Source organism: Eschrichtius robustus, chromosome 16 (assembly GCF_028021215.1).
Source record: "Eschrichtius robustus isolate mEscRob2 chromosome 16, mEscRob2.pri, whole genome shotgun sequence".
Lineage (NCBI taxonomy): Eukaryota > Metazoa > Chordata > Mammalia > Artiodactyla > Eschrichtiidae > Eschrichtius > Eschrichtius robustus.
The window spans coordinates 51,864,249-51,888,026 of NC_090839.1; the positions used below are offsets into that span (position 1 = coordinate 51,864,249).

The following is a 23,778-nucleotide window of genomic DNA, read 5'->3' on the forward strand; positions in this document are numbered from 1 at the left end:
AGCAAGGAGGTGAGGTGCTGGGAGTGCCAGGAAGGCGATGCTCTCCCACCCCGCCCCCGTCTGACGAGAAAGGGTCATGCTGGGCACATCACAGTAGCCATCTATCTGTCCGGGCTGCTGCCCTGTGGGCCCCTCCGATCCTGTTACAGATGAGGAGACAGGGGAGCAGAGGCTGGGACCTAGGTCTCTGCAGAGGCCCCATGCGGGGTGGGGGTGGGGTGGGGGGGCTGCCTCTGGCTCCACCCGGGCTGACAGCTTGCTGTGGTTACAGGTGGGACGAGCCCAGGAGCCCCACAATAGGTCCTGTCTGCCTTGGCCGGCCGAGAGGAGGGGCCTGGCCTAGTTGGGCACAGGGACATGGTGTGTGACCTCAAACTGGCTGGAGGCCTAGGCGCCAGCCCTCCCGTGGCATTCTGAGGCGTTGGAGGGCCCCAAGGTTTGCACTGTGAGGGCAGCAGCTCTACGGAGAACCCTGGTGGGACCAGGTGGATGCTCTGATGTTTATGGCTGGGGGTCTGGGGGTCCTCCAGAGATGCAGCTGACCCAGCTCTGTCCCCTACTCAGAGCCCAGCCCCCACACCAGGGCTGCAGGGTGTTCACTGAGTGGGGGGCTGGCAGGTCAGCAGCTAGGATTATAAGGTCCGTCCTGGCTCCTGTTGGGGGCTAGGGCAAAGGTCTGTCCAGTGAAGGGATGGGGTGGGGGTGTGAGCCCCCCTGAAATCCCCACATCAGGCACATTCATGGTCACTTGCAAGGTCAGTCATTGAGCATTTATTCCCAGTTCTCAGAGCTCAGCTATGGCTGGGGAGGCGTGGCCGTGTTGTGGGCATGGAGGAGGCGGGGGCTGGCGGGCTGCCCTTGCTCCCAGGCTGAGGTCCTGCCTGGAAATTGCCAGGCAGGTGATGGAGGCAGCAGCCGCAACTAGGGGCCCGGAAGACCCCATGGAGCAGCGCTCAGGGCAGGCCTGGAGGGATGGCACGTGAGGTGGGGGCTGAGGAGTGTGGCCCACACCCACCACCATGTGAGACACTCAGGTTGTGGGTGGAGGAGGCAGAGTATAGCAGAAGAAAAGGCACAAGGTCGGACGGGCCTAGCAAGGAGGGTTGAGGTCTGCAGATGGAGAACCCAGCCAGGCTGGGGTGATGGGCACAGAGGGTCCAAGCAAAGCAGCGTGGAGCAGGGTGCTCTGGGGTGTTGGCTGGGGGCCCAGGAGGAGCCCACCTCGAGGGTGGCCAGGTCCTGGCTCTGCCTCTTCCAGGGTGACCCCGATCAAGTCCACAAATAAGCTCCTGGGGTTGAGGCTCTAGAACCAGGGAGGCGCTCTGGGGCAGTTTGTGGGGGTTGGGGTGTTGGGAGGGAGGCCCACGTGGGTCCCACAGCCCAAGAGCTTCATCCTCTGGAATCACAGCTGCCTGGCTCCCCCTGCTGGCCCTGCCGGCCCCGCTCCAGGCCTGGCCATTGCAGGGATGGGTCCAGGACTGTGACCCGCAGCCCCCAACCCTTGGAGTCCCAGCCTGCCATCCCCACCCCAGCATGATGCTCTCAGTTGTCCGGCTCCAGCGTCCACTCCGACAGCCACTTCAGGCAGGAGGCCCGCTGTGCTTCTGTCTCAGGGAGCTTGGCAGGGGTCGGTGGGGGCCGGCCCGGTGCGGGCAGGGGCGTGGAGGGGCTGCAGGGCCTGGGGCCCCCTTCTGTGGGGTCAGGGTCTGCGGCAGCCCGCAGGACCTGGACGAGCTCGTCCAGTGGCTGCACCAGGGTGTGGGGGCTCCAGCAGGCATCGAGGGTGGGCACGAAGGGGTCGGGCGTGCAGGCCTCCACGCACTCGGTGCACGTGGGGATGCGCAGGTAGAAGGCGTGCAGCATCATGCGGAAGGGCTGGTCCTCCTGGCTCGAGGCCTGGCCATAGGTCTGGTCCCCCACGATGGGGTGGCCCAGGGCGCTGCAGTGCACGCGCAGCTGGTGCGTCCGTCCTTTGGGGAGGAGAGGGAGCCAGTCAGGCAGGGGCGCCACCCCATGCCCACCCCCTACCCATTCATGTCATGCTCAGCACCGTCCTTGAAGCCTCACGCAATCACTGGGGGCAGCAGACCTCCCTGTTTCATGCCACAAAGATGTCAGAACTCAGAACAAAAGCGACTTCTGGGGTTGCCCCTGGTGAGGCCAGGGCGGTGCTCGATCAACTAGAGAACCCAGGCCAGAGCGACCTCGTACGGGGCAAGAGGCTGCAGGCTGTGAGGCTGAGTGTGGGGGAGGAGTCAGCCTGGCCAGCGATGCTGGGAGACCCCGGGCAGGTTCCTTTCCTGTGTGATGGGGACACTTCGGTGCCTTGTGCCAGGAGATGCCCGAGGCAGGACACCATCAGCAGACAGCAAGGAGACCTGGGCACGCGCCCTGGACACACCCGTGAGAGGCTGCAACAGCACTTTGGAGACAGGATCACCTGCATACAGTCCGTGTTCCAGGACCATCAGCTCAGTGAGGCTTGGTTTTGGGTTCTCACAGCCTGAGGGGAGCAAGGAAAGCCCAGAGAGTTGGCTGGGCCAGCTCCATGGCCGAGTCCACCCCAGCCCAGGTCGCCTGCTCGGGTTGCTCCAGCCTACTCAGGGTCCCCACTGGACGACTGTGCCCCTGGCCCCCACCCCCTGCCCTCCGTACCCTGTGTGCCCTCAATGCACATGGTGTGGGTCCGGCCTTCTGTGCTATTCTTGCCAATAGCATAGCTGATGGTCATTCGGCTCTCCTGGACGTGCCCCCGCACCTGCCAGGAAGGGGGTCACACGCCGCTCATGGGGTCACCCACCACTGCTGGGAAACCCACCTGACAGCCAGAGGCTACCAAAGTGGATTGAGAGTTGGAGTCTCCTGCTTCAAGGACCAGCCGGGCCTTACCAGAGCTAGATAAGCCTTGGTGACTTTCCGGTCCTTGAAGCACCTGTAGGCACTGCCTGCAGCTGCCTTGTTCAGGGCCACACAGAGTGCCCCGCTGGTGGAGAAGTCCAGTTGGTGGCAGAACCTGGCGTGGGGCAGAGGATCAGTGGTGGCTGGGCTGTGGGCCGCTTCCCACCGACGGAGGCTGCTGTGGGTACCTGAACCCGTAGCAGGTGTCAGGGTCGGCCAGCTCTGGGAAACGGTGCTGCAGCTGCTTCTGGAGGGTCAGCGTCTCCCACCAGGCCTTGCTGTCGATGCGCACATCCCAGTGCTTGTTCACCACCAGGAAGTCACGGCTCCGGTACACGACACACAGGTTCTCCACGCTGCCTGGCTCCATGGTGGCTGCAATGCAGGGCAAGTGCATGGAGCGGGGTCATGGGGTGCCCAGCCCACATCAGGGTCCTGCCCACCTGGCGTGGACACCCCTGCTCCCCAGGGCCCTGGGTCTGAAGCCACCGAGGCTGTGTCAGGCAAGCTTGAAGACCTACTGTGTGCCTGCACTCCCACCTCTGAGTCAAGTAGCAGGGATCTGGCCGATATCAGGGGAGCTAGTGTTGCCCTAGGCTCTGGCTGTGGGGCAGTCCTGCCAGACCCAGGACTGGGCAGCAGTCTTGCCCTCCAGCCCGCTCCCACGGACCCTTCCCGGACGGGCCACGGACGCGCGATAGGGGCCTTTTCCTGAGTGGGGTGGGGTGCAGGGCAGGGGATGGGGCTCTCTCTCTTCCACGTAGACGTCCCCTGCCCTGCCTCCCGCGTCTGATGGGCACAGGCGGAGAGGTGCCCGGCGGACTCCACTGCGAACACTTCCCGCGCCCCTGCCCACTCCGAGATCGACCTGCAGCTGAGATGCGTCGTCTGGGCCCCCGATGCTGCTGCCCGGCCCTGGCTCCTGCCCTCGCGTCTCCCTGCCTCGTGGCCCAGAGGCCCCGCAGCCGCCACTCGAACCACAGAGGTGCGCCTTGCCCGGCCCGGCCCCGGCGCTCAGTCCCGCCCACGTCCCGCCCACGGCGCGGACGGGCGGCCGTGCTGACCAATGGAGAGCGCCCGGGTCCCGCCGCTCCAGCTCCAACGTACAGACTCGGCCCCGCCCGGCCTGCGCGCGCAGCCACGCCCACGCCCCGCCCCTCCCGCTGACAAATGGCGAGCGCCCAGGTACGCCGGCCGTTGATTGGCGGCGCCGGGTCGCTTGGGGCTGGAGCTGCGCGCGGGAGGTTCGTAGCCGGCGGCGGGCGGCCATGGAGGACTACGAGCGGGAGCTGTACGGCGTCGAGGACGACTTCCACAGCCAGTTCGCGGCCGAGCTCGAGGTGCTGGCCGAGCTGGAAGGTAGGCGTGGGCACTGCCGTGGCCTCGTCCCCCGTAGCTCGACAGGGTCTGGCCCACCCGGGGATTCCAGGAGGGCTGCTCGGAGGGGAGGCGCGAAGGCCGGGAGGCAGCAAACCACTTTAGAGAGAGCAGTGCCCTGCAGCGCCGCCGATCTCGGGGGCTGTGACTGTGTGTGCAGACGAGCTGCCCTGGACGACTGCTGTGAGTTTTCTTTCCGCAGGGACAACCGCCATGTCACCTTCCAGGGACCCCTGGCCCACCGTGGGCCGGCCCCGCCTGACGTTCGAGGAGACCATTGCCGGAGGGAACGCTGCCACTCACTGCTCTCCAGGCGGACCTCCAAGGAACAGCAAGGGCGGTGCCAGGAAGAGGCAGCTGGCCGCTGACATCCATGGGGACAGACCCCTGCCCCCTAGTATGTTTTCCGGGGGCCCAGAGCATAGGGGTGGGGTTCGAGGCTGGGGAAGGACCTCTGTTCCTTTCATGTGTCTCTCCAGCCCCCAAAGTCAAACGATCCAGGCTGGAAGCTGCCAGGAGACTGAACTTCAGGTCCGATGAGATGGAAGAGCTGCTGCCTCCTGACTCCCCCACTCAGGACATCACCCCCCCACCGAGTCCTGAGGTCCCTGCTGAGCTGTGGGGCAAGGGGTGTGTAGCTTGGGGTACAGGTATCTCAGTATCTTGGAAGGATCCGGTTTCTTCGACAAGGTCTTGAGGCCTGGGGACTTGTGGGCCTGTGGGAGGGCTGGGTAGCCAGCGGTGGATCCAGGTCCCTTCCCCAAGAATCCCCAAGATGGTCATGGTCCCTTCCCAGGCCCTTGGACACCGGGGCTGATGTGGGTCTCACTAGGGCCTCGCCAGCTGCCCGCAATCCTGTCCTGAGGCGGCCCCCTGTCTTGGAGGACTACATCAATGTGACCTCCACGGGCGGCGACCGGGCCTTTCTGGTGCTTCGGGCTGACCCAGTGGGCACTGGAGTCCAGGTGGGTGCTGTGCAGACATGAGCAGGGGCCTGGACATCACATCCCCCACCCTGACCCTGGGAACTCCTCCCTCTAGAGGTCCATCTGGCCTCTAGTCTTCCACTCGGGAGAGCCATCTTTCTCCTTCACTTTCGTTCTCTTTCTCTTCTTTTTTCTTTTCCTCCTCCCTTTTTTTACTTTTTTTCACTTTTTCTTCTTTTCTCCACCTTAGATCTGCTGCCATTCCAATGATCCCTTGGGGTCCCTGGTGAGAAGGGGCTCCTCGTGGCCCATTGATGCTAGGGAATGCCACCTAGGTCCCTGAGCACTGTTGGGAGGCGGGCTGTAGAAATCCCATAACTTAGAGGAGAATGACTGATGCCCTCCCTTACCTGCAGAGCCCTCTTCTTGACATCCGCTGGCGTGGCCGTGGCCAGCTGGACCTGCTGGGCGTGTCCTTTGCCTCCCTGAAGGAGAAGATCGACAGCGAGGTAGGGTCTGCTGGGGTTTGCTGGGAAGGGAGAGGTACCTCTGGGGTGACTGGCTGGCTGAGCCATCCTGATTCCAACCCCATTGTCTGCACAGCGGCGGCAGCAACTGCTGGAAGAGGCCCAGCGGCTCTCGGACACACTGTGCAGGTGACACAGTGGGCCCCTCCACCTCTGAGGTCCTCACCGGTCCTTGGACTGCTGACCACCAGCATGTATTCTGGGGGGTGTGATCTCTGCATGGGGTTAAGGCCCAGTGGCTCAGGGCACAATGCTCTCCAGTCTTAGGTCAGAGGAAGTGGAGGAGGGGCCCCAGCCCTCGGGGGCCCCTGAGGAGGAGCCGGCTGACAGCCAAGATGCCTCCCAGCATTGCCTCTGGGTGGATGAGTTTGCACCCCAACGCTATACGGAGCTGCTCAGTGACGACGTGAGGTCCTGTTTTCGCTTAAGTGAAGTGTGACTGGCTTCTTTGTTGTCGAGAGAAAAGAACTTAGGGCCTAGCAGGTCTTCATTTTGCCAGCCCACAGAGGTGTCAGGATTTAGAGGAGGAATTTGAACTGAGGCCAGTATAGGGCCTTTCACTGGTCATCACTTGTCATTCAGCCTTAGCATCCCTGTGTGTGTCTCTGGGTTCATGACAGTAGGGTAACATGAGGGGCAGGCACTAGGAGTCCTTGGTGCTGGTGGCCGCCCCCCCAGGCTGGGCCTCTCTTCCTGCAGTTCACCAACCGCTGCCTCCTCAAGTGGCTGAAGCTGTGGGACTTGGTGGTGTTTGGCCGAGAGCGGCCCACCCGGAAGCCCAGACCTAGTGTGGAACCGGCCCGTGGTGGCAAGGAGGCCACAGCCTCCAGCAAGTGGAAAAGCCACGGACAGGTGCTAGAGGAGATGCTGGAGGCTGAGCTGGATCCAAGCGGGCGGCCCCGGCAGAAGGTGAGCCCACCTGGCTGTGGGCTGTTCTCTGGATGGCTGGCACCTTTGCAGCCTCTGGGGGCCATGAGGCACATTTACTGCCCTCGAGGCTGTAGGTGGGATGATGTCAGGGTCTTGGTGAGGAGTGTCAGCAGCGTGAGCTGGGATTTGAGTCCTTTTCTCTAATGACTTAGATAAGACTAGCACTCCTTGCAGGGCCCTGCACCTCCCTACAGTGATTACGCTGGACTCTGGGTTGGTTATGGGTGTTAGTCACATCAGTAACAGCTCTGTCTTTGTCAGGTCCAAACGTCACTTGCTTCACGCAAGGCTTTATTCTCGGTCTGCACGACCAGCAGGCAGGGGCTTGTTCTCCTTTGGTGACTGGCTGGGGCAGGACAGGAGAACATCTCTTAGCACCGAGCTTCATGGGATAGGATTTTCAGTCTCTGGCGGTTGGGCCAGGGTCTCCCAGAGTCCGTGAGGTGGTGTGGGTTACAGTGCGTTTTCTCCTGCCTCGGCTGCAGGTGGCGCTGCTGTGTGGGCCCCCAGGGCTGGGCAAGACCACTCTGGCCCACGTGATTGCGCGGCATGCTGGGTACTCTGTGGTGGAGATGAACGCGAGGTGAGTTGGGGGAGGGCCAGGTCTCCCTTTGTCCTGATGTGTCTGGTTGAGCCTGGGATACAACCCTGAAAGTCTGGGGGTGGTGGACTGTGGAATTGTCCATCCTCAGGGCTCACTGGGATTTGGCCGCAGTGTCATGGGGTGGCTTTGTGTAGCATCCGTGAGTTGTACACGTGGTGGCTCTGCCCTGGGAGATTGTCCTGCTGGGGACGCTGGCTGCTGCCCTGGCTGAGGCCATGGCTGCCCTGACAGCCCCTCCCTGGCCTCTTGGTTCCAGTGATGACCGCAGCCCTGAGGCCTTCCGAATGCGCATCGAGGCAGCCACGCAGATGGAGTCGGTGTTGGGCACTGGTGGGAGGCCCAACTGCCTGGTTATCGATGAGATCGACGGGGCCCCCACGGTGGGCCTCCTGGGTGTGCTGCAGCCGGGTGGGCAGGCAGTGGGGGCTGTGACTCACCGCTGTCTGCATGTCCCCCCAGGCCGCCATCAATGTTCTTCTGAGCGTCTTGGACCGCCAGGGCCCACAGGAGGCAGATCCAGGGGGCCCCGCTGTGCCCACGGGCGGGGGGCGGCGGCGCCGGGCGGAAGGGGGGATCCTGATGAGGCCCATCATCTGCATCTGCAATGACCAGTGAGTGGGGCGGGGCGGGGTCTCCGCTGGGTGGGCGTGCCCCACGCCTGCTGGGCTGTGGCACGCACCCTGGCTCCCCTGGCCAGGTGGGCTCGCTGTGCAAACCGCTCATCCCACAGGTTCGCGCCCTCCCTTCGGCAGCTGAAGCAGCAGGCGCTCCTGCTCCACTTCCCGCCCACGCTGCCCTCCAGGCTCACGCAGCGGCTCCAGGAGGTCCGTGAGGGCTGCCTTCCCTCTGCTGTCAGGCCCCCGGCCTCCCAGCTGGTCCCAGAATGTGGGGTGGAGGTGCTGGGACAGTTTGGTCTTTGGTGGTGGGTGGTTCCAAGCAGCGACCGAGGTCCTTCCCCAGGGATTTTCGGCCTTTGCTTCCCATAGGACAGGAGCTGACCTCTGTTTCTAGGGAGGAGGTGGCTTCAGGGTGGGGGTCAGGGGGACACTCACACTCTCACTTCCCTGCAGATCTCCCTGCGGCGGGGCATGCGGGCTGACCCTGGCGCGCTAGCGGCCCTCTGCGAGAAGACAGACAACGACATCCGCGCCTGCATCAATGCCCTGCAGGTGGGCAGGTGGCCGTGGAGGGGGTGGGGCAGGGGCAGCCAGCACTCCCCCCTCTCCGCACCACCGCCGTGTCCAGTTTCTACACGGGTGGGGGTCAGCCACCCTCACCGCCCCACCCCCCAACCCCATGTCCAGTTCCTGCATGGGCGGGGCCAGCGGGAGCTGAGCGTTCAGGCTGTGCAGACCACACGCATTGGCCTCAAGGACCAGCGCAAGGGGCTCTTCTCCGTGTGGCAGGAGGTCTTCCAGCTGCCCCAGGCCCAGAGGTAGGTAGGCCAGCCCCGGTCTGGACGTCCACAGTACCCTAGCCCTGGGATGCCAGCCAGCTCTGCCTTTGCTGATGGGGTGTGAGGCTGCCCGGCCCTGGGGGCTGCTTGGCTCTGCCTCGGCCTCCCTCACTGTCCCTTCTCGGGGACCTCAGGGTATCGTAAACGTACACAAGCTGGTGCCACCGGGAGGGATAGGGTGGGCAGGGCTGGGTCCAGGGTGACGGGGCAGGGGCTCCACTCCAGCCTCAGGGCCCTCTCTGCAGGCGCCGCGTGGGTCAGGACCCAACCCTGCCCACCCACACACTCCTGCTCGGTGATGGGCACATGGGCTCAGGGCCCCTCGCTGCCAAGGTGCCCCTGACCGTGGCCTCTCAGCGGTTCTACCACATCTTGCATGTGGCCGCTTCTGCGGGTGAGCACGAAAAGGTGGTCCAGGTAACCATGCTCTACCTCAAACTTTTGCGGGGGGCTGGGGGGCAGGAGGCCAGCATCTGGCAGTGTTTCTCATCCCCAGACAGTGAGTGGGACACGCTGCGGGTGGGAGGGCGGGGAGTGGACATGGGGCATCAGGAGGCTTCTGAGAAAGGGTGGGAGCAGGGACAGGCTGGGAGGAAGGACTGACCCTGGCAGGAGGGGGATGGCCAGCATGGGGTCATATGATGGGGTCACTCTGGCTGCTCTTGGGGAACTATCTGAAGGGCCCCGGCAGTAGCTGGGAGGGGCTGGATTCTGGATGTGAGCTGTGGGAACAGGGACGTGGGTGCACGTGGGGTAGAGAGCAGGTGGTGCCTGCCCCCCATCCCCTGGGAAGCCTGGTGTAAGTTGTCTCCCTGGCTAAGCAGCTTTGGATTAGCAGCTGGGGATGCTTGCAAATCTGGAAATCCACTGTGTGGAGGGCAGTGTGGTGGCTGGAGGGGAGGGATTCCCACATGGAACAAGAGTGGGGGTTTGTGCCCTTGATTCTGGTGAACAGAACTTCCTTTAGGGAGGGGTTGGGGGCTTCTTTCTCACATGTCTCAGGGTCTTGGTCAAACCAGAGTTGGGGTGGCAGGGTGGGCCTTTCTGGCCACCCCCGTCCCCAGGGCCCTGTGGCTACTTGCTGGTGTTTGCAGCTGTGCCTGAGACCCTGGGCCTTGCAGGCAGGTGGGAGGGGAAGGGTCCCACAGGGTGGTGCTTGTGCTGTGGGTTGGAGGGGCATGAGGCTGGAGGGGCTCAGGAAACTGGCCTGCCCACCTGCCCGCAGGGCCTGTTCGACAACTTCTTGCGGCTGAGGCTGCGGGACTCCAGCTTGGCGGCCGTGTGCATAGCCCTTGACTGGCTGGCCTTCGACGACCTGCTGGGCCGGGCTGCCCACCACGGCCAGAGCTTCCAGCTGCTGCGCTACCTGCCCTTCCTGCCCCCGGCCTTCCACCTGCTCTTTGCTTCCAGCCACGTGCCGAGGATCACCTTTCCCAGCAGCCAGCAGGAGGTGCGCCCCACGCCCTGCCCATACCCAGGGTCTAACCCCGGGCCCCTGGGTGACTTGGTCCTCGTCCGCCCTCCACCCCAGGCCCAGAATCGGATGAGCCGGACACACAACCTGATCCAGACGCTGGTGTCAGGCATCACGCCAGCCACCCGCAGCCGGGCTGCACCGCAGGCGCTCATCCTGGACACCCTCTGCTTGCTCCTGGACATCCTCTCACCCAAGCTGCGCCCCGTGAGTGCCTCGCCTGGAAGGGCTGTGGCTCCTGGTGGGGGCAGGCCCCTGGCCATGCTTAGCACCCCTGCCTGCTGCCCACCGGCCCACAGGTGAGCACACAGCTGTACAGCTCCCGAGAGAAACAGCAGCTGGCCAGCCTCGTGGGCACCATGCTCGCCTATAGCCTCACCTACTGCCAGGAGCGCACGCCCGACGGGCAGTATGTCTACAGGCTGGAGCCGTGAGTCTGTGCAGCGCCTGGGGGCAGGAGGCTGGGGGGCTGGGCTCCAAGTGCCATGGTGATTGCTTGGTGCGAGTCTAAATGCATGGCTTTGGAAGTGTGAGTCTTTCCCCATTGGAGGGTGGGGGAGTCAGTTCTAGTTCATTCCTTGCCCAGATGTGACTGTGAGGTGGGCACAGCCCTGGGACCTGAGGTTTACTGCAGAGTCTCTCAGTGCCCCCGGGAGCTACCCCCAGAGGGCCCTTGAGCTCCCCAGGGCCCCGTTTCTCTGTCCTGAGAGGGTCGTGGGGATGGAGGACCGGCAGCAGTGGTGTCCACATGCAGATCCTTGAGGCAGTAATGATGCTGGTTCCCAAGCACTCAGCCCCAGGCCTGAATCCAGGCCATGCCACGTTGTGTCAGTTCCTCCCATGCAGCCCTCTTCAAGCCCACATACAGTTGGGGAAACAGGCTCAGAGTGGGTAACACCCCTGCTGCCACAGAGCTGGGTGCAGCAGGGACAGGACTGGACCCCATCCTGCATTGTTGCATTCTGGCAGTTGGGGTCGGTGCTAGTAAGTAGCTCCTGCCCCGTCTCTGCTGACTGAGTGCCCTGGTGTCCTGCCCTGCCCTGCTCACCCCGAGAGCAGGAACGTGGAGGATGTCTGCCGCTTTCCCGAGCTGCCCACCCGCAAGCCCCTCACCTACCAGGCCAAGCAGCTCATTGCCCGCGAGATTGAAGTGGAGAAGATGCGGCGGGTGGAGGCCTTGGCCCGGGCTAGGGTTGGCCCCCAGGTGAGCCCACCCCGGGCTCTGGGCAGAGCAGGGCCCTCAGAGTGGACACCGTCCCTGGTATGGTCCTGCCCAGTCAGCTCTCACTGTATGTGACTTCCTGTAGGTGGATGGGGGTCCCCTGGGGGGCACTGGGGAGAAAGGGGCGCAGCCATCTGCCCCATGCAGCCACGAGCAGCGGCTGGAGTGCATCCTGAAGAGAGCTGCCCTGGAGGAGCAGGTGTGGTAACCCTAACCCTAATGGGGGGATGGGGCTAGGTGGCCAGAGGGTGGGGCCAGGTGGGCCTGGGTGGGTGACCTTGGAGTGCTATGGTTCTAAGTCCTGGAGGTCCAGCTCCCTGCTGTTCAGCATGGTGGTTCCACCTGGCTTCAGTTTCTCATCTGGGCAGGATGCTGGCACCTCCCGCCCTGGACGTGACCTTGGCAGGGAGCAGGTGACTGTGAGGGTGGTGAAGGGTGAAGGGAACACTTGCAGAGAGGGTCAGCGTTGGGGTGAGGGTAGGGGGCCATTGCCCAGAGGTGCCACGAGACCTCTCCTCCCTGGGAGATGGCCTCTGGGCCCTCCCCCCAGGTAGGGGACTGTCTGCTGTGGGTCAGCCCCCGTGAACCTGACCAGCCTATCTCCTTTAGCCTGAGAGGGACTTCTTCGGTCGTGTTGTTGTCAAGAGAGCGGCAGCCCCGAGCACAGGTGTGTGGGGAGGTGGGGGCAGTTGAGGGACTGGGGTCAGGGTCGGGTGGAGGAACGACCGTGTGGCCCCTGCAGAGCACGCAGCCCCTGAGACTGACACGGCCGAGCAGCGCATGGGCACCGCGGTGGGCAGGAGCGACGTCTGGTTCCGCTTCAAGGAGGGCGTCTCCAACGCCGTGCGGCGCAGCCTGTACATCAGGGACCTGCTGTAGCCTGGGCCACGCCAAGCCCCCAGGATCCATGCTGCCACCCTGGGCTGTGCTAGATACTATGACCCACACTTGACGTCCCCAGGATCTATGCTGGACACCGTGGGGGCCGTGCTGGGCCCCCCCACCCCCCCCCACCCCCCCCCCCGTCCATGCTGGACACTCTGGGGTTGTGCCAGACACCCTGGATCCACACCGGACACCCTGAAGCCACACCAGACGTCCCCAGATACACACTGGGTGCCTGGGTGTTGCTTTTTCTCTCCTAGAAAATGTACAAAAGCATGTACCTCCTTGAAAACTCTTTATAAAAGTCACACTTTCACAGAGTCGTCCTCTTCACAGGGAGGCGTGAGTCTGGGGTGTGGGGGCCTCACAGGATGGCACACTTGCCCTTCTCCACCCACGGGTTGTTCTTCATCAGGTCGGGGTTCAGGAAGGGGTCCTTGGGGATCCCGTCCTCGATCCACTTGAGGAGCCTGTGGGTGGGGAGGGTGGGGTGAGCACGAGGGCACCTGCCCTCCCTCAGAAGTGCTGCCTGATGGCAGTGTGTGGGGGTGTGGTCTTGGCTCATACAAATGAGCACAGAGCAGGGAAATGAGATGCAAATCATGGCTGGCCTTGGGTGGGGTGTGGCCGGGGCTCCATGGGGTCCTGGGGACTCACTCAGGGATAGTCTTGGATGACATCTCCCTCTTGAAGGCCAGCTGGTACTTGAGGCTCTCGACCTCTTTCTTCATCTGGGGCACGTCCCACTCCTCCATGGCATCCGGGGCTTCGGAAGTGGCCAGCCTGGGGCTAGAAGGTATGGGAGGAATCAACAGAGCCAGGGGGCTGCCAGCCTACGATCACCCTCCAGATGCTCCCTCCCCACTGGTGAGCCACTTCCCACCCCCCCAACAAAGGGAGGGAGGGAGCCCCACCCTATCACACTGACACCAGCTCACTGCCTGGGGAGGTCCCCACAGCCCATGCCACTCACCAGGGTACAGGGCTGGAGCTGAGGCCCCACTAATGAGGCCCCACGTGCCTGCCCCCCACCTCCCATGGGGCTAATTAACTGCAGAGAAAACTTTCCACCCCTACCCACCAGCAAAGCCTCACCAAGGCTGGGCCTCTGGGTTGGAGAAGGTGGGGTAATGTCCCCGTGCTGGGGGATAGCAGAACAGGACAGGTCCCCTGACCCTCCACCTGCAAGACCCACTTTCCACTCCCGGTAGCAGAAGCCTATCGTGTCAGGGGTGGGACCCTGACACACACACCCATACCCATACTCACACGTGCCTCCCCCTGCTTTGCATGGGCAAAGCCCACCCCGAGGGCAGGTTAATCCAGGGGCCAGGAGGGTGAGGCTGCTATTTGCATCTCTGGCCAGGGGGCTGGGGGCAAGTGCTGCAGATTTTGGGGTCCCAGGCTGAGCAGCTGGTCCAGGACTTGGAACCCCTGCAGCCTTCTACTGCCCAGTGTCTCCTCTGACCTGCCAACAAGCCCCTGGCCCCGTCTCTGAGGGTGGGCCCGCCTGTCACAGCCACAGTTTCAGACCTCTCAGGAGACCCGGCCAGCTGCGGTCAAGTGAGGGCAGGTCACTCCTTGTCTCCCCTGCTGCAGCCCACTCAAGGGGTCCAGGGAGCCCCTTGCTGTCCCCAATCCCCTGCCCTCATCACTGAGGCTGGGAGCCAGAGAACCGACTTCCTTGACCCGGGAAATGTGGGCAGGTCCTGCCAGGAGTGTGACCTTGCCTGCCTCAGGCCGTGGAGGGAGCTCCTTGGGAGGGTCGGCCAGGAGCGAGGGTGACAGCCGGGGGAGTAGGGGGGCTTCTCAGGGGCAGCCAGGGGGGTGAGCAGGGGCTCCCTCCTAGAGACCCCGAGTTCCAGCACCCCACCCGGCGGCTCAGGTTCTCAGAGAGTCACGTGGGCGGGGGCCTCCCAGGCTGGGGGCGGTGGCAGCCGGGTCCGCAGCCCCCTCCCCCTCCTCCGCCAGCCCTATCTACGCGCAGCCGCCGCAGCCGCAGCCGCAGCCGCCGCCGCCCGCCCTGCGCGCCCCCGGCCTCGGCGCACGGCGCTGGCTCGGCAGGCACTGCGGGCGGCGCGCACGGCGCACGGACGCAGCTCCCCACGCAGCCAGCCCACGGACGGAGGGGTCCTCTCCACCGGTCAGGCAAGCCCGTTGAGACACGCAGGGCGGCTGCCCTCGCCCGAAGACGGACAGGCAAGGGCGCCTCGGGGGTTAGGGTGGTCCAGGTCAGCCCAATGGGACCTGGGCAAGCCCCAGAGCCCCAGGCCTCGGTTTCCTGCTCAGCACAAGGGGCCAGTTCACCAGACCTACCTTGGACGGTGACCGCTAGGGCAAAGATGACAAGGGCCAAGTGATGGTGAGGGCGAAGTGATGGACGAGTGAGCCGGGCACACAGGCGGGCAGAGCCCAGGCAGGTGCCCCGCCCACTCCTGCCACCTGGGCCAGGCCCTGGCACCGCCCCCACTCTCTGCCCTCCCTCCTCAGGGCTGGGTTGACCCCGGGGATCTGGCTTCATCAGGCACACTCTGCCAGCCCCTGGGGGTGGCAGATGCATCTGGGAACAGTGTGGGGTCAGCTCTGGCCCTGGGTGACGTGTCCTCCCACTGGGCTGGATGGGCTCCTGGGCTGTCACGTTGTGCAGCACCAAAGACCATCAGCTGTTAGGTTGTACCCCAGCCCCTGCTGCCTCTCATGGGCTGGAGTCACCAGGCCAGGTGGGAATAGCAAGGATGGGGTCAAGATGCTACACCCCCCTGGGGCTTCAGCAGTGTCCACTGATAGGCCCAGAGCTGACCCACCACAGTGTGAGCCTGTTCTGGCCAGGCCACCTGGGCCTGGGTGGAGTTGCTTCCTGCTCCGGCCCCTGCCCTGCATCCCCAGGCCAGAGGCAGGCAGACTGGGCAGCTATGGTGGGTGGCAGGGTCCAGCTCACCAACCAATCCCCTCGGAGGCCAGACCCCACAGCTCCCCAGGGCAGCTGGGGCCAGACCCTCAGCAGGTGCTCCTGCAGCCTCCCCTGGCTGACTCTGCGCCCACTCAGAAGGCAAGACAGGGTAGGGGGTGTTCCCTGCCTGCCTTGGGCTCCTGGGCCCTCCCTGTTGTGATCGCATAAAACAAGGTCAGCTGTGCCTCCCCGGCCCCTCTGGCACATCAGTGTGATGACGGATCAGGAGGCACTTCGGGAACTGGGGCATGTTAGGAAAAGTAGGGATTATTTTTATTATGGATTTATGGGGGTTGGGGGGCTTAGAGCCAAGGGTGCCAGCGTCCTCCTCAGGGCAGATGGCTGGCAATGCTGGCCTCACTCCACCCCCCTGCCTGGCCCCTTGGGTGCCCTGTGACTGGGCGTGCACTGTGTTGCTTGGGCTACCTGGGGCTCTCCTGTGGCTGGGGGCCCAGCTCACAAGGGGTGGGGGCTCGGGGCAGGGTGTTGAGTCAGCACCCAGAACTGGCTCAAGATTTAGACTGAGACCCAGGCCAGCCAGGGCCTGCCACCACCCACTCCTTTCCCTTGAGGGTGTGGGCAGAACAGGGAACCCAGGACCAGGTTCTGGCCCAACAATGTCCCGAGAGTCCTCTGGGAGATGCCCTGGTGTGACTCGGCAGGGCATGGCCCCTGTGGTCTGCTCCGGGGGCTGCATTGCGGGTGCTGTTTGATCTCTCCTCCGTGGATCAGAGAGCTCCACTGTAACCACAGCTGAAATCAGCCTTAGAGCTGCACACAGGCCTTAGTGATGACACTGGAACATACCGGGGCATCGTCATGTCATCAGGATGGTGGGAGCTTGGCCTGCAGGAGGGCGCTGTGTGGGGTGCAGGGTCTGTACTCCTGCTCTGAGGTGCTGTTTCCTGTCTCTGAGTGCTGGTCACACCCGCTGCCCTGTGGACCCTCAGGGTTCAGAAGTGGTCCCTGTGCTGACCCTGGTGGCCCCATGTGGCAGAGGCCAAAACTCCACGCGGTGGTCGAGCTGACGCATGCCTGCTCATGTGAGCCTGTGAAGCTCCCGTCCTTGGTGAGAGTTGGGGGACCCAGCAACTCCTATTTCTCACTTTCCTAGGAGGCTGGACTTGTGAACCCTAGACACCCCAGGGGTACCGGGTGGGTCTGGAATGAGCAAAGGCCCAGTGATTTGTGGTGGGAGGAGGACGCTCCAGAAGCAGTGACGGCTTGTGCTCCAGCTGACGCCACCTTGCAGTTGCCCAGAGCAGATCCAGGGAGACCAGCAGCCTTTCTGAAATTATCTCCACTAACTGGGCTGCTGGTGAGAACCAACAGGGCTCCTGACTGGCCTAGAAACGGCTGCTCCAGGCCCCACACCTGCAGGGCTCCTGACTGGGGCGGGGGTGTGGGCTGGGCTCCTGGGGACAGGGCGGGCATGGGGGGAGGTGCGGTGAGACCCTGAGGCAGGGTCCCCCTTGTGCTAGGTTTAGTGCTCAGGAAGAATCAGACAGTGGTGTGTATGGGGTGCTCTGACCCATTCTGGGCAGGGTCCCCAAGGAGGGCTCAGGGAGCAGGGGCAGGAAATGTCCCCACCAGATGGGACCTGCAGCCTGGTGCTGTCCCAATGCCACTCCAACCCGTGGCCTTGCTGGGCAGGGGCCAGAGCTGAGGCCGGCCTCTCACCTGGTCCCTTCTGGGCATGCTGGTGACCCAGCGCCACCCAGGCTGCTGTCAGCTCCCTGCTCAGGGTCCTCCTGAGACCAGGGCTCTCTTCCACATGGTGCCCCAGCAATGGAGTGCCCTGCCCGGCAGATCCGGCCCCACGTGCAGGCGTGATGAGGCCTGAGTGAGACCACCTCCCCCGTGTCTGCAGCTTCGCTTCAGACCTTGGGGAGGTCAGACCCTACATACAACTGGCCTGGTCTCCAGTGAGGAAACTAAAAGACAAGTGTTCCACACTGCAGGACCCAGGCCTGGCGGGGGCCCGGCCTGCCAGCACTCCGTCCCAGGGTGGGCATGGGACCCTTGGGGTTACAACAGGCTGACCCCCTCCTGAGGCACAGAGACAGTGGCCCCGGGGGACGTGCCTACTTGTTTCCTGTTCCTGGAAACAAAACCAGCAGAGGCGAACACGGGGACTGGAAGATACCAAAGAAGCTTTATTTCACCCAGTTAAACAGAGCTCACAAAAAACTAGGTAGTTCTTGGATAATCTTTGAATGTTTGAAAACGATTTTCAAAAATAATTTAAGCTGTTAGACTCAATATGCAAAATATACAACAAATGATTCCAGGGAATCATGGGCTCTAGTTGGCACAAGCTCTGAGTCATAAAGTCTCAGGGAAGTGACTCTGGTTAAGTGGTTTATTCTAATGGCTCTGCAGTCCACAGGTGACTCCATCTCCTTCCCCGCCCGCTCCAGTCCTCCTGTGATGCTGGCTTCTGCCATCGTGTGGAACAGGAGGACGCACATGGTCTGTATCTCGGGACTCCGAGGCTCAGGAACAGGCCCAGGGCCTGTACCCGCCTAAGCACTGAACACTTCAGTGCCCACAGGCCATGGGGGTCCCCTTCTGATGAGGCCGATGCCGCTCAGTGGTCCTGTGCATTGCTGGTGAGTCTACCGGTCTGCACCCCCAAAGGGCCATGCACCACGAAGGTGGGTGAGTGGGGCAGACGCACACATTGGGCCACCAGTGTGTCCTCACAAAGGCCTGGGCGTGGCTCTCAGCCTTCCCTCTTGACTTGCACCCCCCAGGTCTGTGCAGCACTGCAGAGAATTCTACCTGAGCATGGGGCAGCGGCAGCGCGCAGCTATGCGAGTGGGGCTGGGGGCGTGTGGAGGGCCCCCCCCGCACTCTGTCTCACAGCTGACCCCACACACGCACCCCCTGACGAGGTGGAGCAAGGCTGGCCCAGCGCGGTGGGCCAGTTCCAGGAGCAGTTCACCTCTGCTGCCTCACAGAGGAAACAGGTGCAGACCAGCCTATCAGCCACCCCCCCTCCCGCCCCCCCGCTGCCCTTGGGCCAGTGGCCAAGCGCAGTGGGACTTGCACCTTCAGCACGTGTGCTTCTAGTCCCAAGCAATACGACCACCATGTGGGGGTGGATGAAAGAGGCCTCCTAGAAACAATTTCAGTGCCGAGGTTTTCCACAAAAGCAAAGGGAGGAGACACCTCTGTCAGGCAGGGGCCGCCTCCCAAGGCAAGGACAGTGTCCAGCAGTACTCGCCGTCTAGGGTAGGTCTGATGAACTGACCCCTGTGCTGAGCAGGAAACTGAGGCTCTGGGGCTTGCCCAGGTCCCACCCTCTTCTGTGGGTGTTGTGTCCTTCATTTAGTGACTTCCCTCAAACACCTGGAATCCCTGGCTCATTTCATCAGAAGCTGCAGAAGCTCTGGTGACTGCACAGTGCAGGTGACTGAATGGGCACCCTCAACTATCACAAAGCTCTCGTCCCAGAAAGGACCCCCGTCCTGTGCCAGGGGTGAGGTCTCCATGGGGACTGTGGACGTTCACCCCTCCCAGGTCCAGCGTGGGGCTCCCTCCCCTGGGCCGTGTCTGCCACCTCGGGATGCAGTCTGTGCAGACTGCTCTGGCCAGATGGGGTGCAGAACTTGAAGCCTCAGAGGCAGACACTAGAGTTACAGGAATCTAGACACCCCTCCCACCCCCGGAATGAAATCTCCCGGGGAGGGAGGGGGCGTCTGTCATGTGACACGGGAGAGGACGAAGCCAACGGGAGTCCACGCAAGGAGCTCCTTGGGAGCGGGCCCTGGACAGCGGAGCTCGCGGGGTGGAGACGGGCGGGAGCGGCGCCGAGGTCACACCCGCCGGGCCCTCCCCACGCTCACGGCCCCAGGGTGTGCCAGGCTGGCTGCTCGGGTTCACCCAGGACGAATCTGCTCTTGGGACTCGGCTTCGGGAGGAGCCCACGCACCGCGGGGCCCTGGCCGCTCGGCCGCCGGGACCGCAGAGCAGGGTCAGTGGGCTTCCCCTCACGGCCGGGATTTCGGCAGGAAACCCCGTGCGACAGATGTCGTTATCAAAAGTCCTTACTGGACGAGGACTCCTAGCACGGAGGCTGACGGCCCATTTATCTAGAAAGCTTGAGCCAAACAAGGGTTTCCGGCGCTCTTACTGGTGTTAACGTGGGGTGTTTATCATGAAGAAAGTACTGTACGGCTCCGCGCGGGAAGGCCCTGCAGGAGGTTCCGGGCCGCCAAACCCTGGGCGGGTCCGCGATCCCCGCCGCTACCCTTTTTTCAACTGCCTGCGGCACTGGAAGCTCGCTGCCGCCTTGGGAGATCCCTTCCGGGTCGAAGCGCGGAGGGGGCGGGGCGCTCAGCGGCCCGCCCCCGACTTAGGGGCGGGGCCTCTTGTTGCGACGTCGTGCGTGGCGCAGCCATCTTGGAGCCGGGCGATGGCGTCATCAGGGCGGAAGTGTGGCGTGGAGGGAACCGGTGTTGTCACGTCTGTGACTCTCAGGTGTTCTCTTGATCTGGCTTCCCAGGCTCCTGTCAAGTTATGGTAGGTGACCTTTGAGGGGGCCGGACACCCTCACAGCGGCATTGGTGAGCGTGACCGGCCGCGGGACTCCGTGAAAAAAGGGGCGATGTTAGAGTCAGGCGACAGAGCCGGCAGGGTGCCTCTGCCTGACCCATGTCCCCCCTCTCAGGTTCCCCTGTCTCAGGTCCCTCCTCTCAGGTCCTCCCTCTCAGGTCCCCCCACCCATGTCCCCCCAACCGTGTCCCCCCTCGCTGGTCCCCCCCTCTCAGGACCATTCCTCAGGTCCTCCCTCTCAAGTCTCCCCTCCCCACGTTGCCCCTCTTGAGGGACACCCTCCCTCCCTCCTAAAGGGCTGTTCTGGAAACCTGAGCTAGCCACTTATTGTTCCAGGTGCGTTTTGAGGTGTGTCATGGAGTGGACACCAGGCAGTTTTGTGTAAAACTTACAGGCTGGGAAGACAGGTGACAGTGGACAAAGCTTGTATTCCAGCATGAGTCAGTTAAGGACTTGGGGCGCTGTCCCGGTGGCCTGTGGCTTGGACAGCAAGTAGGGCAGGATTGCAGGGAGGGGGAGGGGCGTGTTGGAGACAAAATTTGGTGAATCAAGGCACAGCAAAGGAGCCGTGACCTTTTGCACACCTGTGAAGCTGGTCTCCTGGGATCCACATCCAATCTTGCCCCACCACCATCTGCTAGGGTGTAGATGGCGGTTCCCACTGGGAGTAGTTGTGGCGTCTGGGGGGTGGAGGCTAGGGTGGCTGCTCAACACCCACGGGGGCCCCACTTCCACCCTACGTTGGTGAGTCCCTGAGTTCTAACTTGGAGGCTGCCTCTCCTTGTTCCTCCACAGCCCCTCCCTCCTTGAGCCCCCTGGCCTGGTCCTGGGCAGGGCCTGGGTTGTGCAGGTAGCGAAGTCCCACCTTCTGGGGCTCCATCTCTAACGGGCACATGCGTCAATGGCATGGTGAGAGTGCTCCCCGTGGTGTCTGGAGGCTCTGAGCCGGTCTTGTGCCGAGGTCTGTGGAGCTGCATCTCGGAGGAGGGTCCCAGCAGCCCTGCCAGGACAGAGTTTCATGTTACATTCACCCAAATCCCAAAAAGACACCTCCTGAATCTCCACGACTTTGTGTGGTGGTGTCAGGCGGCTCCATCCTCGGTTAGCTGGCTGGTCCACCCGTGTCCCCTGCCTGGCACTAGGTGGAGCCACAGGCCCATGCAATCACCTCCCTACGTTGCAAACACCGGACCTAGCTTTCAAATTCGGTCTCAGGACCCCTTAACTCTCCTTAGTAAATCCACTACGTGTAAACATCACGTTTTAAAGAAAAACAGCATTATTTTCCCATCGTTTTACGTTTGTGCAGATCTCGTTTTAAAAAAATAATAATTAAATAATTAATTTTTATTATTTTTGGCTGTGTTGGGTCTTTGTTTCTGTGCGAGGGCTTTCTCTAGTTGCGGTGAGTGGGGGTCACTCTTCATCGCGGTGCGCGGGCCTCTCACTGTCGCAGCCTCTCTCGTTGCGGAGCACAAGCTCCAGACGCGCAGGCTCAGTAGTTGTGGCTCATGGGCCTAGTTGCTCCGCGGCATGTGGGATCTTCCCAGACCAGGGCTCGAACCCGTGTCCCCTGAATTGGCAGGCAGACTCTCAACCACTGCGCCACCAGGGAAGCCCCAGATCTCTTAAAGGAGCTGCATTCTTGGCTCTGCTTCTGCTGAGTTGGTTCCGACTTTGCCTGTCAGGTACATAGCCTCTGGAATATCCCACTGTACCCTTTCAAGAGGTCAGGGGTGAGAACATATAGTTCTTTGCAGCCCTATGACCCTGGACCCACCTCGTGAACCACGTATAGTTGACTCACGCCCTTTCTGGTGTTCTGTCCCCATTGATTTGCTGCTTTTTGATTCCTTTTGTTGAAGATAAGGAGGGTCAGTCATAAAATATTTAGTATAATTTTATGAGGAGAAATGAGCTTGTGGAAATCTGATTTGTAATCAAGGTTACTCTGCCTGTCAGTCTTGCTGAGGCCCAGATATATGAGATTCCCAGAGGACACCATGTGTGTCAGAGACTGGGTGATCGTGAGGGTCCTGGTCCTTTCACCTTTCGGGGTCTATGGAGAGACTGGGCTGCTGTGATTGTGGGGACATCTTGCTAGTTAAAAAAAATTAATTATAAACTTAATTAAAACTTTTTTAGAGCAGGTTTAGGTTTACAGAAAAACTGAGCAGAAAGGACAGAGTCCCTGTGTGTCCCCTGCCCTGCGCACCCCCCGTCACTAACCTTTGCGCTCGTGAGGCGCGCTCATCACAGTTATGAACCAACACCAACACGGTGTTTAGTAGCATCCTCTTCCTGTGCCAGGCCCCCGTGATGTGTGGTCCTCACATCTCCTGGGCTCCTCTGGGATAGGGTCTCTGGCTTAGTTTTGATGGCCTTGACCATTCTGAGGTGTGCTGGTCAGGGATTTCGTAGGGTACCCCTCAACTGGGGTTTGTCAGATGTTTTTCTCATGGTTAGGCAGAGAGATGGTGACTGCTCCTCGGACCACGACCTTTCTGTATGTCCTGCTTCCCTCCCCTAGGATTGAGAGGGGCTGGAGGCACTGAACAGGGTCCTTCCTGTCCTCCTCAAAGGGAGAAAGAGAGAGGGAAGGGGCGAGAGCCTGAGGGGATGGCAGCCCGGGGCCAAGAGAGCATGTGGTGTCATAGAAGCAGCAACAGCAAAGCAGGGCTGAGGGAGATGGAGGCCCAATATCCTTGAGCATCTGGTGGAGCATCTGGTGGGAGCACCTGGTGAGGAGCCCTGCAGCCCCTCCGGTCTGAGGCCTCATCTCAGGGGCAGCCGAGGCTCTGCTTTGGTGAGGGACTCCTTGGTCCTGGTGGCTGAGCTCTGTCCGGGGAGCACATGTCCTCCCAGCTCAGCCCACGTTCCCTGGATCCAGTGGGCAACCAGCCTGCTGTCTCCCCGCTGGGCTTGCTCTCAGGTGAGCTAATGGGATTGTGAGTTCAGGCTGTCATCTCCTCAGACTCCCCCTTTGGCTTTTCTGGGAGGCCTCACTCTGGCCTCGGGGCCTTGAGCCACTGCTTTCACCTGCTTTGCCCCTCAGGATCCCCATGAGGCTCTGAGGCCCCCGATGGTGCTAGTCATGGGTGACCAGCTCCTGCTGAGGGCCAGGCTACCCAGGGAGCAGGCAGGAGGGGTGATGGGGAGCATGGGTGTGTGCCCTGACGAGGTGGTGACTGTAGGGGCTGGCGGATACTCTGGGCTGAGTGGATTGGGCTGGATTGGGAGGTGGGGGGCCCACTCCAGGCTGTCCCTGTCACCTTCCCAGCACTTGGGGTGGGAGCAGCCTGGAACCGTATGGCAGTCTGGGCCTTACCCCTCATTGTCCTGGTGACAACTGGTTTGTGGAAAAGCCTGTTTCCTTCCTAGAAAAAGAATGTTTGGCTCCACTCTCCGCTGACGTGTCCTTAATGAGTGAGGATGCTGAGTGAGGATCGAAGCTCCTGGCTTTTCATAAATGTTCTTAACGAGCCTCTGTTTCTTGTTGTCCCTCAGGCACAGCTGATGGGCAGTCTTCCCACCTGCAGGACCCGCCGAGGCAGCCCCGTCCCGGGCAGCAGGATGTGGTCGCAGAGGTTCTTGCTGCCTTTGAGAGACGGTCTCCTGACCCTTCTTTTCTGTTGGCTCACGGCTTCTTCCAGACCCTCCACCTGTGTGCACCTCTTCGCCCCGTGGCCTCCCCAGCCGAGGAATCTGCTTAGCATTTAAAGCAGAAACAGAACCAGCCCTGCCCCCCAGAAATTGAACTTTTTGTTGTTTGTCTTCAGAAAAGCAAACCAGGTGTTGAGTTGGGCTCATCTGGATTGCTTCAGCCATGGGTGAACAGCCAGACCTTCCCATTTCAATATCCACACGCCTCATTTCTCCCTCCCTAGTGAGGGTCAGAGGTGCTTTGGTTGTGCATGACACAGGCTACCCCATTTCACTGCTGGAGAGCTCAGAGCTCGCTGTGTCAGA

At 62.1% G+C, this 23,778-nt stretch overlaps 3 protein-coding genes across 8 annotated transcripts; 1 reads left to right on the forward strand and 2 right to left on the reverse strand.

Annotated features, from left to right (window-relative positions):
* Positions 1-737: 737 nt before the first annotated feature.
* Positions 738-3,917, reverse strand: RPUSD1 (RNA pseudouridine synthase domain containing 1). Of its 3 annotated transcripts, XM_068565579.1 has the most exons (6): positions 3,767-3,917; positions 3,087-3,273; positions 2,890-3,013; positions 2,656-2,758; positions 2,402-2,503; positions 738-1,970 (listed from the first exon to the last, which is right to left on the reverse strand). In XM_068565579.1, exons 2-6 carry the CDS (start codon positions 3,266-3,268, stop codon positions 1,543-1,545), a joined length of 939 nt encoding a protein of 312 aa, XP_068421680.1. In that variant the 5' UTR covers positions 3,269-3,273; positions 3,767-3,917; the 3' UTR covers positions 738-1,542. The 3 variants fall into 3 exon arrangements, with proteins under 3 accessions (XP_068421680.1, XP_068421681.1, XP_068421679.1); XM_068565580.1 differs by having other exon boundaries at positions 2,441-2,503; positions 3,087-3,917; XM_068565578.1 differs by having other exon boundaries at positions 3,087-3,917.
* On the forward strand, positions 3,458-12,615 carry CHTF18 (chromosome transmission fidelity factor 18). Of its 4 annotated transcripts, XM_068565576.1 has the most exons (22): positions 3,459-4,257; positions 4,478-4,672; positions 4,755-4,905; positions 5,072-5,240; positions 5,618-5,710; positions 5,805-5,857; positions 5,990-6,134; positions 6,428-6,637; positions 7,144-7,241; positions 7,519-7,642; positions 7,722-7,873; positions 7,993-8,086; positions 8,333-8,431; positions 8,567-8,697; positions 8,964-9,135; positions 9,944-10,168; positions 10,250-10,399; positions 10,492-10,622; positions 11,252-11,396; positions 11,500-11,613; positions 12,024-12,081; positions 12,157-12,615. In XM_068565576.1, exons 1-22 carry the CDS (start codon positions 3,798-3,800, stop codon positions 12,291-12,293), a joined length of 3,306 nt encoding a protein of 1,101 aa, XP_068421677.1. In that variant the 5' UTR covers positions 3,459-3,797; the 3' UTR covers positions 12,294-12,615. The 4 variants fall into 4 exon arrangements, 3 of the variants coding, with proteins under 3 accessions (XP_068421677.1, XP_068421675.1, XP_068421676.1); XM_068565574.1 differs by having other exon boundaries at positions 9,944-10,399; XM_068565575.1 differs by having other exon boundaries at positions 5,108-5,240; positions 9,944-10,399.
* A 48-nt stretch (positions 12,616-12,663) lies between these two features.
* GNG13 (G protein subunit gamma 13) lies at positions 12,664-13,082 on the reverse strand. Its single transcript, XM_068524938.1, has 2 exons — positions 12,957-13,082; positions 12,664-12,769 (listed from the first exon to the last, which is right to left on the reverse strand). Exons 1-2 carry the CDS (start codon positions 13,052-13,054, stop codon positions 12,664-12,666), a joined length of 204 nt encoding a protein of 67 aa, XP_068381039.1. The 5' UTR covers positions 13,055-13,082.
* Positions 13,083-23,778: the final 10,696 nt, after the last annotated feature.

Bases quoted from the DNA above. Each gene is read 5' to 3' on its own strand.
- RPUSD1 (XM_068565578.1), bottom strand. From the start codon at position 3,295: ATGCACTTGCCCTGCATTGCAGCCACCATGGAGCCAGGCAGCGTGGAG. The intron at 2,759-2,889 runs GTAAGGCCCGGC...CCTTCCTGGCAG, and splicing joins CCAAGGCTTATCTAGCTCTG to GTGCGGGGGCACGTCCAGGA. The intron at 1,971-2,401 runs GTGTGTCCAGGG...TCCTCCCCAAAG, and splicing joins GCTGTTGCAGCCTCTCACGG to GACGGACGCACCAGCTGCGC.
- CHTF18 (XM_068565574.1), top strand. From the start codon at position 3,798: ATGCTGCTGCCCGGCCCTGGCTCCTGCCCTCGCGTCTCCCTGCCTCGT. The intron at 5,241-5,617 runs GTGGGTGCTGTG...CCTTACCTGCAG, and splicing joins CAGTGGGCACTGGAGTCCAG to AGCCCTCTTCTTGACATCCG. The intron at 10,623-11,251 runs GTGAGTCTGTGC...CCCCGAGAGCAG, and splicing joins TATGTCTACAGGCTGGAGCC to GAACGTGGAGGATGTCTGCC.
- GNG13 (XM_068524938.1), bottom strand. From the start codon at position 13,054: ATGGAGGAGTGGGACGTGCCCCAGATGAAGAAAGAGGTCGAGAGCCTC. The intron at 12,770-12,956 runs GTGAGTCCCCAG...CCCCACCCACAG, and splicing joins TCATCCAAGACTATCCCTGA to GCTCCTCAAGTGGATCGAGG.